General features: G+C 41.0%; 1 protein-coding gene across 1 annotated transcript; it reads right to left on the bottom strand.

Annotated features, from left to right (window-relative positions):
- Positions 1-6393: 6393 nt before the first annotated feature.
- LOC130135563 (uncharacterized) lies at positions 6394-6775 on the bottom strand. The gene is made up of 2 exons (XM_056305028.1): positions 6644-6775; positions 6394-6561 (listed from the first exon to the last, which is right to left on the bottom strand). Exons 1-2 carry the CDS (start codon positions 6773-6775, stop codon positions 6394-6396), a joined length of 300 nt encoding a protein of 99 aa, XP_056161003.1.
- Positions 6776-14398: the final 7623 nt, after the last annotated feature.

Below are 14398 nucleotides of genomic sequence, written 5' to 3' on the forward strand. Positions count from 1 at the left end.
CACAGGTCTATCTTTAAACCTTGTTTTTTACAACATAAAGTCCTAAGTGAAAACCTTAGGCATTAAAATCCTGAGTGAAAAATAATAAGTATTTCGAAATCTTGAGTGCAATTGCCGTTCATAGGATTTTAGTCCCTAGGCGGGATCATAGCTGTTCATAGGGTTTTAGTCCCTAGGCATTCCTTCAAGGTGTTGTTCATATTGCTGTTCATAGGGTTTTAGTCCCTAGACGGGATCATAGCTGTTCATAGGGTTTTAGTCCCTAGGCATTCCTTCAAGGTGTTGTTCCTATTGCCGTTCATAGGGTTTTAGCCCCTAGGCGGGATCTTAGCTGTTCACAGGGTTTTAGTCCCTAAGCTAAATCTTCGACATTCATAGGGTTTTAGCCCATAGGCGTTCCTTCAAGCTATTGTTCCTATTGCCGTTCATAGGGTTTTAGTCCCTAGGCGGGATCATAACTGTTCATAGGGTTTTAGTCCCTAAACAGAATCTTCGACATTTATAGGGTTTTAGTCCCTAGGCGTTCCTTCTGGGTTTTATTCCCTTTGCCGTTCAATAGAGTTTTAGCCCCTAGGCGGAATCTTCGACGTTCATAGGGTTTTAGTCCCTAGGCGTCCCTTCAAGGTATTGTTCCTATTGCCGTTCATAGGGTTTTAGTCCCTAGGCAGGATCATAGCTGTTCATAGGGTTTTAGTCCCTAGGCATTCCTTCAAGGTGTTGTTCCTATTGCCGTTCATAGGGTTTTAGCCCCTAGGCGGGATCTTAGCTGTTCACAGGGCTTTAGTCCCTAAGCTAAATCTTCGACGTTCATAGGGTTTTAGCCCCTAGGCGTTCCTTCAAGCTGTTGTTCCTATTGCCGTTCATAGGGTTTTAGCCCCTAGGCGGGATCTTAGCTGTTCATAGGGTTTTAGTCCCTAAGCTAAATCTTTGACGTTCATAGGGTTTTAGCCCCTAGGCATTCCTTCAAGCTGTTGTTCCTATTGTCGTTCATAGGGTTTTAGTCCCTAGGCGGGATCATAGCCGTTCATAGGGTTTTAGTCCCTAAACAGAATCTTCGACATTTATAGGGTTTTAGTCCCTAGGCGTTCCTTCTGGGTTTTATTCCCTTTGTCGTTGAATAGGGTTTTAGCCCCTAGGCGGAATCTTAGACGTTTATAGGGTTTTAGTCCCTAGGCATTCCTTCAAGGTGTTGTTCCTATTGCCGTTCATAGGGTTTTAGTCCCTAGGCGGGATCTTAGCTGCTCATAAGATTTTAATCCCAATGTGGAATTTCCGACGTTTACAGGGTTTTAGTCCCTAAATGTCAATGCAGAGTCTTTTTATTTGCACGGTGAGCTTCTGCAGCCCGGAGCACCCCTTCAACTTGGCGAGCTTTCGCAGCCCAAAGTCTTTTTCTTTGCACGGTGAGGTTTTGCAGTCCGGAGCACCCCTTCGACTTGGCGAGCTTTCGCAACCCAGAGTCTTTTTCCTTGCACGGTGAGCTTTTACAGCCCGGAGCACCCCATTGACCTGACGAGCTTTTGCAGTCTAGAGTCTTCTTCCTTGCACGGTGAGCTTTTGTAGCTCAGAGTTTCCTTTATTTCTCTTGTAAACATCAGGTAAGTATTTTTACCCTCTTTAAAAGTAAAAAAAAAAAAAAGAAGAGAAGAGAAAAAAAAAGAAAAAAGAAAAGAAAAATGAGGCCTTCACAGGTATGTCTCTGAGCCATGCTCCTTATGTCAAATCCATTGTGAGAAACTTAGGCACCTCAAGTCCTTCGAGAGAAACTTAGGCACAATCTATCAAATCCTCAGGTGAGGAACCCCATATGCTCATTCTTTGAGTCTTTTCGAGCCCTACTGGCGAAACCCACCTGGCAATCCATCAAATCCTCGGGTGAAGAGTCCCGAGTGGTCATTCATTAAGTCTTTTCAAGCCCTATTGGCGAGGATCCACCCGGCAATCCATCAAGTCCTCGGGTAAGGAACCTTAGGTGCTCATTCTTTGAGTCTTTTCAAGCCTTGCTAGCAAGGACCTATCAGACAATCCATCAAATCCTCGGGTGAGGAACCCCGAGTGCTCATTCACTGAATCTTTTCAAGCCTCGCTGGCAAAGAGCCTCTGACCAATCCGATCCAACCTACTGGTATGTAAACCCAGGTACGCATCAAAGGTTTGTGATCCAACCTTAAACCACACATCAAAGGTTTGTGGTCCAACCTTAAACCGCGCTTCAAAGGTTTGTGGTCCAACCTTAAACCACGCTTCAAAGGTTTGTGGTCCAACTTAAACCAGTTTAAGGTTTGTGGTCCAACTTTAAACCACACTTTATTCATCTTATTTTATTTTTCTTATTTTATTCTCATCTTATTTTGTTTTATTTATTTATTTTATTTTTTTTTCTCTTGCGTAAAGCCAACTTTCGCTTGCCTTCCGCTGACAAATTTAGGTGTCTTTTGTCATTGAAGAGAACCTCTTCGAGCTCCCTTTCAAAGAGGGGCAGCTGTTGACACCTAAATTTGCCTATTTATTTAAGGTTTAATTGCATGAAAAATTAGGGATTGATTTTTAACCCCTAAACGAAAATATTTTCATTAAATTAATTGGCATATAGATGTTAGGCGCATTTGCATTAATAGAATTTAGTGAAAACATATTTTCCTCTTATTTTATTTCATTTTAATTTTGTGTTAAAAAATCATTATAAAAATTTATTAAAAAAAAGAAGAAAAGAGAAAAAAAAAAGAAAAAAAAAAAGAAAGTAAAGAGGGAGCTCTTCCCCATGGACAGAGGCTCTGCCTCTTTGACTTACGAAAAAGAAGAAAAGGGGGAAGAGGACGAAAAAGAGGGGTTCTGCACAAACCGAAAAAGAACGAGAATAGAGAAGGAAAAAAAAAGAAGCCAGAGGAGAACGAAGGAAGGAAGAAGGAAAAGACAAAAAGGAAAAGACGAGGGTGAGCTCTTCCATGGACTGAGGGGCGCACCTTTCTTGCTATCTCTCCGGTCTCCGTTGACATTCACACGAAAAAGGAAAACCTACAATCTGTACATGCAGAGGGGAAGTTAAGAGAGAGTTTGACCAGAGAGAAGGAGAAGAAGAACAAAGAGCTTAAAGAGAGCGAGAGAACATAGAGAGCGGGAGGGGGACGGAGAAAAAAGAAGAGCAAAAAGTGAGAGGAGAGATGGAAGGAAGAAAGGGAACAGAGCAGAGAAAAAAACAAAGAGAGTTGACTGAAATCGGTGAGTTTTGAGTCTTACCCATTCGCCGAAGGGCCACCTAAGACGCCGCCGAACCCCTCCAGCCGCCGTGGTTCGTCTGGGACAGACACGAACCAGGTGAGGGTTGGTTCTGCTCCCCTGTTTTGCTTCCTCCTCCCTTGCCTCTCGGGTGCTGGGCACACCGAGCATATTCGGTGGTCACCCGGCCCCGTCGACAGAGGCTAACATTCATTCGATACTCCATAAACCTTTTCTGAGCATTGTATGTTGAGAACATGTCATGAACCCCGTCAAAATCGAACCTGTGGATCCTTTTTTTTTGTCGCCCACCACCTATTCGACAAAATGTCCAAGTGAAACTCCGAATCCGTTTTTGTAATACCGACGCCCTAAAGTTTTGTTACATGCTTGAATGGTTCTAGTGTAGTTACTGACCCTAAGCTTTCCCTTTTTTACGTGTTTGCATGGCATATTCCGTTGTCCCCGATATCGGACACGGACGAGTGTACGAGTCGGAGCTACTGTTTGTTTTCCGGTGATGCCTTGGTTTGGAGCCCCACTGTGTCAGTTTTATATGCCTTGCTTGGTGCGTGTATGCCTGTTGTTCCAGACTTAGAGTCTGTCGTTGGGGCTGAAAGCTGGGTGGTCGGAAAGTGCGTTTGTCGTCGTGGAAAGTTGTGGCCGTTTCTCTAAGTGGCTGGTGTGGTTGCCGAAGCGTCGTCTGGCGGTGACGGTGTACGGACAGCGTTCGCCGTCAGCGCTAGCGGCCCAAGCCGATGGCTGGCGGTGAGGTTCCTAGCGTGGTCTCGGTTGGACGCGTGAAGAAGTTCTTGGTGAAAGCATCAGAAGTTGTCTTGGTGAAGAACAGTGAAGAAGGGGACGTTCTGGGCAGAAAGTCACGCAAGAGGGGAAGAAAAGTTTTTCTATAATAAATATAAAAAAAACAGAAAAAGAAAACGAAACAAAAAAGGGAAAAGAAAAGAGGGATAAAAAAATCAGAAAAGAAAAAGAAAAATGGATCCTGGGCGGGTCAGAGAGAGTCGGGTCAGGTGTCGGGCGGATCGGGCCAGGGGACCCGGTCCGGAGTTCTTATTTTATTAATTAAAATATTAAAATATTAAAAAATATATAAAAATATTAAAAATTCCAAAAAATTCGAAAATGTTTAAAAATCCAAAAAAATGTTAAAAAGTCTGAAAAAAAACATTAGAAAAACATTAAAAAATTCAGAGAATTAAAAAAAATTTTAAAAAATTCATAAAAATTCCAAAAAAAAAATCTGGAAAATCAAAAAACATTATTTGGGATTTGGAATTGATTTTTCTTACCCTTTTGTGTGATTAGTATCTTGTTTGATTGCACGTTGCTTGATTCACACACTTTGAAATGCTCGTTTAATTTAACCTCGCATGTGGTTGATTATGCATGTTAGGTTCATGTATTGATTGTTGCTTCCCTTAGCTTGGTTAGGGATGGAATTTTGAGATTCCCAATTAGTGTGAAGATGTTAGGCGGTAATTGAGCAAAGTTAGGTACCGAAAGGGCACTAATTGATCAATTAGTGTAATCAAGTCTCCGTACCCATTGAATCTCTGGTTCGTAGAAGTGAAGCATTTCTCCTGTGCTTCACTTAGGTGTCTAATCGACCCACTAAAAACTGATTAGTGGCGACTCCTAGATGAAATTGATTTGCATGTTAACAACTTAAACTTAAGTCGCGAATTGGTATGGGCTTGGGAGAGCTCGAGCTAGGTTTAATTTAGTAATCCATTAGCTTAACCCCTTAGGCGGCGGGGTCGGTTCGGGGAGGTCGCGACAGGGTTCCTCTTTTGGGTGCAACCGTTGACTCTTGAGTTGGGCCATCTTGAGAGATAAGCACTTCCGAACTTCTCCGAGGCTACAAATAACATAATCATATTGTTAATAAAAAGAAATACCATAAATAAATTAAATGCAGGAGTCCTACAAAACTTACATTCAAAATAATCAGTCCAGTAGCTCATCTGTAAAAAGGCCATAATCATATTGTCTTAGCCTTTTCCCGAGAGCCCCTCTTGTTCGCAGTGGTGCCTCACTTTCAGCAACTTTTGCAGTTGGTCTTCTTCTCACATGATAAAGACATATCAAAGTTAAACTTCAGCCCGACAAATAACACAAACACCAATTGTATAGCTTACGGGACATTTTCTCCTCGTCTGGTCAACAGTCGACTCAGTGGTTGGCTCTTTGGCTGGCCCTTCAGTTTGCCCTTGAGCTGGCCCTTGAGCTGACCCTCCAGCTGGCCCTGTATCAGCCCCTTGAGCTGGCTCTTGAGCTGACCCTCCAGCTGGCCTTGCATCAGCCCCTTGAGCTGGCCCTCCAGCTGGGACTGTATTAGCCCCTACAGCAGGCCCTTCAATTAGCCCTTGGGCTGGCCCTGTATTAGCCCCTACATGTGGCTGTTGTTGATGTTGTTTCTTTAATGCACAACCCTTTTTATTGTGCCATTCCTTTTGGCAATAGGAGCACGTCATCTTTACACCAGTCCTGTTCATTCTCTGAGTTGAAATCTCTCCCTCCTGTATTCTTCGTTTCTTTTTTGGCCTTCCAATTTTCTTCTTTAGTGGCAAAGGTTTAGGGGCTTCATGGTTTGTTGGCTCCTAGAATTTGCTACTTCTGATAGGCTGCATCATGAACTTTTACGAAGCAAGATATGTCATTTTCTTGTACCAATCATCTAAGTAATCCTCTGGGTTTTGTTGCTTCAATTGGATGACATAAATGGCATGTGCACAAAGAATTCCAGTTAGTTGCCAAGCTCGACATGAACACTTTCGCCTCTCTAGATGGACGACATATTTATCAACATTGTTCATGATCTCATATCCATCATCTCCATTCCAAATTGGATGACAGAACCTACTAGTAGCTGTGTTCTCATCCAATCTCTTTGCAATCCTGGGACCACATTGTCTAGTCCACTTTGTAGCCTCATCTCTGTCTATAGAGCCGAGTCATGACCATAACTCGTATGTCTTCAAGCATGCTAATGATGGGTTTGCACCTAGCCTCTAGTACTCTGCTATTGAAAGCTTCGCTGAGGTTGTTGTCAATGATATCGCACTTGAATTCTTCGCTGAAGAAGGCTCTACAACAATGCTTAGGTTCCGTTTCGAACAATGCTTCAAAACCTTCATTTGACAACTGAAACAACTCCTACTTGGCTATTCTAAAATCAGCCATGTTTGTGCTCTTTGCTATATGCCAAACTTGCTTTTGCAGCCTATCCCCTTTATAATTCTTTGCCCAGTTTGCATATATGTGCCTTGCACACATTTTATGTTCAGCATATGGCATCAACTCAGCTAATGCAGGAACAAGTCCCTACAATAATTCAAACCAGAAAATACTTGTAACAAAAAATATGCGATTAATATTAGAAAGCAATAGTTTTAAATGGCATTACCTTTTGTTGGTTGCTCATGAATGCCCAACCTTCCCCATTGGTTATCTCAAGGTCAGCCATTATATTTTTAAGAAACCAGGACCAAGTGTCCTTGGATTCTACTTTGACAACAGCCCAAGCTATTGGAAACATTTGGTTATTGGCATCTCTCCCAACAGCAGCCAACAACTCTCCCTTGCATAAACCCTTCAAGAAAACATCCATCCAATCCGACAATTTTTCTACAACCAATCAAAAATCTCCGTTCGCATGCATCAAAGCAAACATAAAACCTATCGAACTTAGTCCCACAGTCAGGCAATGGCCTCTCAATAACCTCTACATATTCTCTACTAGATGGGTTTTGAAGCATACATTCGCAAGCATAATCCCAAACCTGGCCATATTCTTCCTTGTACTGACCTATTAGTGTACTTATCACCTTCTGCTTGGCTCTTTTGCACTGATTCCTCGATACATTAACCCCTACCTGCTCCTTCACCAACTGCTTTAACTGAGGACTTTTAATCTCGGGCATCGCCTTAATAGTATTGAAGAAGTGCTTCGACAACCATACACTTGTTACCCTTTTATTGTCAAATATAATGGAACAAGTATGTTCCTCCTGCAATGACCCACTTTTCGTATTCAGTGCACCATAGATCTTCCATGAACAATTTGGTTGCAAACACTTAGCTCTCATAAATTCTTTCGTATTTCTAATAAATTCAACACTCCTTTGTTCAGCAATGGAGTTCTTGACAATAGCTTCTTTAAACAGTTTCGCATTGTCAAATTTCATTCCTACGGACAAAATAGAACATGCAGTAGTCGGATCATAAAAAGGAAACTTACTTTTCCTTCTACGGACAGGTAATTCGTCATCTTCAAGCTCGTTCTCGGAGCTAGCACTCTCACCTTCACCGCCATTCTATTCATATTCAGTCTTATTACCATCAGCTGGAGCTTCTTCGTTCCTATTCACTGGTTGTGGTTTATGCGATTCTCTCAATGATGCAAATTTATTTCTCAGAAAGTCTCTCTGCTTTTGCCTTGATTGTGCGAGTTCTTCATCGTCATCGTCATCACTTAGGAAATTTACATTTGCCAAAACTTCATCATCCGATTCACTAGATTGAGCAACTTCCCAATTTAATCCGGTCAAATCTTCATCAAGTATGTCTTCACTAGAAACTTGGGGACATCATCTTGTTTGCTCAACTCTCTCTATATGACTTGCCTCCATCTCCGACCTTAGTTGTTGCCTTTCAGTGCTCTCATCATCTTCACTGTCATTGTAATACTCAACATATACTTTAGCTTCCTCGCCATGAAGATAATGGTAAATAATGTCGTTAACACCATTATCATCACTAAAGAATCTCAAGCCGTCCTTTAAGCCTTTCCCAGGAACACAATAATGCAATTTATGTACTTTGCATCGTAAATAATGCACCATGTCCCTCATGAATTCAATATATGATGACCTCCTTATATAAAAAAAAATAGTAACTTCATTTCCACCAACATATTCCCATTCCTCGGTGCCAATGACAAATTCCCCACCATAGCAAATAATGATGGCGACAACATTGTCCCCTATGCCCATGTTGCATAGAAAGAAAACAAAATAATCAGCTTTTGGGACCACAATGCACAAAAGCCAACAAGTTGCTCTAATTGTCTCGTTAGACTAAGTCAACACCCTTGCAAGCTGTTTCAATGTACAGTAACACAATGAAATTTACCCAATGAAGAAACACATAGTTGAGTTACAATGCACCAAATCAAACATGTTCACAGGTCTGGTAGAACATTATCAGATATGTAGGAGTACATCTGAGTTCATAATTCATATGCTTGTGCTAGAACCTAATATATAACATTTAGACTTGCATTTTTTGAGTATACTCTGATCATCCATGTTACTCAAATTACACCCTCAGAACATAGCCAACTTTTGACAATATTTTTTGTTATTGAATAGGGACAGATTGACACTCTTCTGAAGTTCAATCAGATTTCACATATCCCTGGAGTGCATAGCTATTCTGGAGAGATCCTGTCCACAAGGAATTCAATCCTTCCGTCGCCTACAGACTTGCTATTTGCTTGACTAATTCTTTGTTGTGACACTACAAGGGTGATGATTATGTACATGTGGAATTCGCCACTTACTTGGCCTCATGTGAGTAAAATACAATAAAGAGACGTGTGTATTACACTCTGGAGGATCCCAGAAGAAAACAAAATAATTACCAAATTGGGACCACAAGGCACAAAAGCCAACAAGTTCACATGGAGGATCCCACAACCACGAAATAACTGGCACCGAGCCTTACTTTAGTCGCTGTCGTTTAGTAGAAATGAAGCAACACAATTGGCACCGAGCCTTACTTTTGCCTTCACAGTCAGAACTTGTGGTCCCCACAATCACAATTTCGCAATTCCTTCTCTACTACTGTCATGTCTAGTTTATCTCTACCCTCAAGCTTTAGTTTTGCTCTCGGAGCCATAATTATGCCCTCAGAGCCGTAATTGTCCCCTCTCGGAGCCCTAATTTTGCCATCCAATTGAGCCATGGAGAGAATATGACATACCTGAATGACTGAGGATAAGAGATGACACGCAAGCGGCAGCCAGCGACGACGGCGACGGAGAACAGCGACCGACGGTGACGGAGTACAGTGACGACAACGGGAACTTCCTTCGCCTCAACGATGACCAGACGAGCCCTAATTTGGTCTTCATCGTCCACGTCGTTCAATTATCAAGGGGAAACGACGTCGCATTCTTCTCCCAAGCCACGTTGGCGATGCGACGTCGTTATTGAAGTCCACGTGGACTTTATTTTTTAAAAAATATGCCAAGTCATTTACAAGATTTAATTAAAAATGCCACGTATACATTTTGGCCGAAATATCTTGGCGTTGGCACTGAAGTGATCGTTTTTTCTCCGACTTGGCACTTAAGTGAGCCGGTGAAAACTTTTGGCATTAAAGTGAGCGCCGTACACAAGTTTTGGCACTTCTGCTGTTATTCTCCCCTCTGATGTGACTATTATATTCTGGAGCTGAGTTGGTGCTTCGAAATTGGGGGAATACCAAAATAGGATTTCGATGTAGGGTTTATATTTGGGGCAAAACATGTAGACGATGTTGTTTTTGGGTAAATATGTTGATTGGGTATGCCGACGAGTCACGTCAGTCAGAGAAATTAATAAAATATTGCCATGTCAGATTTCTGGCAAGTCGAATTGGAGTTGACACTTAAGTGATTGTGTTTTTTTGAAAAGTAGTACTAAAGTGATCCGATGAACTTTTGGCACCAAAGTGAGCACCGTACCAAATTTTTGGCACTTCTAGTGTTCTTATGCCCATTCACATGAAAGTAACATTCTAACTGTGATACTGAGGGGTTATCTAGCATACTAATTGACCAATTAAATCCATCCATTTCTTCCGATCTATATTCAATGCCTAGGATAGCAGGAACGGCATTTAATATGCTCCTATAAAATAAGACAACGAGAACTTATTAATTTGATCCACACCAGGTTTCGAACTTTTGCTAGACCAAGAATTACGTTGTCCATGCATTGTCGAATATTGATGACTCCTAGAAGTGAAGCTGTTAAATGGTATTTTCAACGGAGAAATTCACGTAAAAGAGCGGTGATACCTGTAAAAATATGCAATCTTACGAACGCAGCTTTGGCTCTTACATAAGAAAGCAAGAACTAACGAAGGGCGAGAAACAAGAAAAGGAGGTCGGACACACACATGGCTTCACTCCGCAGAATCGCAACTGGAGTAGTTCTGCTCCTCCTCGCGGGCAACGGTATAGAAGGCGGTCCAAACGCATCTGTGCAATACCGAATCTGTAACGAAAACCGTGGAAGCATAATCTACATTGACGATGTCCATGATCTCCTTCAAGATTTAGTCGACACGACACCAAGCTCTGGCTACGCTTACACAAACGAGAGAAACCAAGTCTTTTCTGTTCGTTGCTACGGCCATGGAAAGTGCAACGGGATTCTCTCTTATGAGGATTGCCACCAATGCTTACTTGTTGCTAGTAATATACTACAAGTGAACTGCCCTTGGAGCATTGGCGTGAAAATTCAACTCATGGATTGTAGAATTCGGTACGAAAATTATGACTTTGCCGAAAATTAGCAAGCAGATTAAGACATGCATCTCAATATTTTCAAACTTATGGAAAAATCTATTATACTAAATAACTTGAAAGGTAAGAAAGATAATAATTTATGGGCCTTTCTCTCACTGCTTCAGGCTTTGAGCTTCTGATGTGTGTTATGGGTCTTGTGGCCTTTGTGAACGGGCGTTATGTCATTTCGTTTCATAGTCCTTTCGGCCTTTTGCTTTTTTAATGTTCTACATACTTATACAATATACATGTTGTGTACTCAATTGACTATGAATACAGTCTCATACTCTCGACCCATTCCGCAAAAGTTAATCTCAGCTGATGATGGGCCGAACTACTATCATTACCGTTATTCAGTGTTTTTGGAGAAAATCGTATATGTGTAATAACGTATGCAATCTACATTTTGAGACAGATAGACTATCGCATACCATGAGGAATCGATTAATGATTAATCAATGTTAATAGTCAAGCTACAAAGATGTCACGTGACCGCACAAAAAATAACAAACAATAAGATAAGAGAAAGATACAACCTCGGATACCACGCCACTGGGGGCGACCAACACCACTCGGCATCGTTAATTGAACGGGTGTAACTCAACTCGACCAAACACCACTCGGCATTATTAACAAGACGAAATCAGAAAAGTAAGTCGTCTAGTATATACGAGATTTCAAATCATTGTTGAAGTAACAAGAATTTCATCATCTATTTCATTTGAATTACTATAGCTTCTCGAAGAACAGTTGATGACTATAAAATCATTCTTTTCTATATGCACATTGCTCTAGCTTTGTGTAGTAGACGCAGCAACATAACAGAAGAGTAACCAGAGAAGGAAGCAGAAGACGCACGGGGCTTCATTTTCCACGATTTACAATTACAGTAATTTCATTCCTCTGTACGTGCATTATTATCAAAGAATATGCAGATCAAAGAATTAGTATACAAAATTTGCAATGGATACTAATTATACAAAAATCCAAATTTAAGACATCTTAAGCACACCTGCCAAAATACCTAACGAAAGATTAACTCAGCTCACTGAAGTGTATCGGTGTAATCAACTCAGCTTAGCTCCCTCATGCGTATCTCTAATCAGATATCATAGACAAACCAAATCCTCTAAAAACATGGGAAAACTGTTTGAAAAGTCTTAAATTTATTGTATGATGGTCCATTCAGTCCTAAACCTTTCAATTGTGCTAATTTAGTCGTAAACATTTTGATGATTTGCCACTTTTTGAAAATAAGTGATGTGCAGTAAGGCCACGAGACTCATTATATAAAATAAAGGCTCAAAGCTAGAAGTAGTGGGAGAAAGGTCATAAATTTTTCGCTCGCTTACCTTTGAGATATATGAAAGAGTTTGGTGTTAGAGAACCCACCGATATTTTTTTAGGCAAAACTTGTCAAGAACTCTTTCATAATGTGACTATGATAGATTTTGCCATGATTTTGAAAATACTGTCTGCACATCTCATTGCGGCGGCTCATCGTGGAAGACAAAATTTTCGTAACGAATTTTGCAATTAACGAATTGAACTTGTGCGCAAATGCCGTAAGGGCATGTTCGTTGAAGGAGTTGCTTACCGGCGCGTAGGCACGCATCACAATCTTGATAAGAGATTCTGCAGATGGACTTTCTGTGGCTGTAGCAAATATCAGTAAAGATTTGGTGCATCTCATTAAAGTAACTGTAGAAGCGGGTGCTCGAGGTCTTGTCGACTATATCTTGATGGATATCATCGATCTATTCAATGTACGTGTTACAGGTTTTGTATAGCACAGTTTGGTCTGGGCCGGCTTCTATAATGTTGCACGGCGCATGAGGAAGCGCAATTACTACTGTTGCAATTCTGAGGAGTGAAGGCATGTGTGTGTCTGACCTGCTTTTCTGGTTACTCATCCTTGGTTAGCTTTGCTTTCTCCATAGCTGTGTTCATAAGAAGCATTATTTTTACAGGTTTCTCCGCTCTTTTGCATGAATTTCTTCGTCGATTTTACTACTTACCAACTTCACTTCTAGGAGTTACCAATATTCGACAATGCATGGACAACTAAGTTCTTTAACAAAACTTCAAAATCGGGGGTAGGTCAAATTAAAAAGTTATCATTGTTGTGTTTTGTAGGAGTATGTTAAACGCCGTTCCTGCTATGGGACCCTCTCTCACTCTCTCTGCACCTTGGATTTGGCGCTCCATTAGTTTACTGTCCAAATATTTTCAATCTTTTGACATTTCTCAAATTATTTTTTTAAATTTTTTCCCCGATAATCCCTTTGAATTAGCGTAATTCGTAGTGCTATTGAGACTTGTAAGACAATTAATGACCATTTCAAAGAGCCGGGAACTGTCTAACTTTTCCCGATGAAATTGAGCAAATTAATTATCCAACTCCTCTTTGTTGATGGAAAGAGTTTCCAATCCTCTTGGGAATCAATCGAGGAACTTTTGTAAACAAACTTGAATTCTTTGTGGCAAAGAAAAAGTAAGAAAAACAAGAAGAGGGTGTGGTGGTTATTTCTTGTTATTATCGCACCGGATATAATTGACAGTTCATTTGAAAATACACCTTGCAATAACCGGACAAATAGGGAGAGAATACAGACATTTTCAGGGTAATGCTTAAAGTTGAGGACGCAAAAACAGAACAGAAGGCCAACCTAGGCATTAAATAAAAAGGGAGAAAGTGGTAGGTTCAATCAACAAGTCGATTTAGTATGGTAGATGACCCCTCCGTACCAGAGTCACTGAATATGTTGATCTTCATCCAGTCAAAAATGCAGTAGCCTATCAAGTGCCCAGCATTCAACTTAGCTCAAGACGAATGATTCGGAAAAGGACTAACAAAAGGCAGTTTTGATGGAATTTTTACTATCTTTATATTCCTCCGGCATTATTGAAGAAGAGATTGAGTGAACCAACCTTCACACATCAATGTGATGACGCCTTAAGCAACGAACTTTACAGGCCCATTCTATATCAGATACCTCATCTTGAGGCAAACTTAAACCCCGCCTCTTTATTGATCTACTCGTGCATTACCCTTTCGTGATGAGGAACCCCAGTTCCCAGGAAAGTGAGTGTGATCACAGGAGGGAATCAATGACGTGCGAGAAGCAAACTCAAATGCATCAACAAACCCAATCCTCGAAAGATCAGAATATTCAGGCACAGAATTATTGCTTCTCTCTATTAACATGCGGCTAAGGTTACGTGAAGCAATTTTGTATGCTTTGACACGAGATTTTAGTCTACACCTAGCAACAAAGAGTTTAGCTAGGGAGCTTTGAATAACAAAAGAACAAAATCCCACGACTTTCTTGGTACTGTCAGCATCTCTGTACCAATCTGCCATGGTCTTCAGAAGCTTATTCAATTGAGCATTTAAATGAGCTTGACTGCAGTAAAGCATTGGAGTGCAAGGTAATAAATCAGGACCCTTATCACCCTTAACAAACTTAAGATGCCTAAATTGATGAATACATTGTTGTAAGCTAGCAGTAACCGAAAGCAGAGTGCCCGCACCTTTTTCACTCACGATTTTGCCTCCTATAGCGGCGTGCCTGAGTGTTGGGTGCATTACTTCACTGACAA

This window comes from Syzygium oleosum, unplaced genomic scaffold, assembly GCF_021117445.2.
Source record: "Syzygium oleosum isolate NSW1041296 unplaced genomic scaffold, Sole_v2.1 Sole_v2.34, whole genome shotgun sequence".
Taxonomy (NCBI): domain Eukaryota; kingdom Viridiplantae; phylum Streptophyta; class Magnoliopsida; order Myrtales; family Myrtaceae; genus Syzygium; species Syzygium oleosum.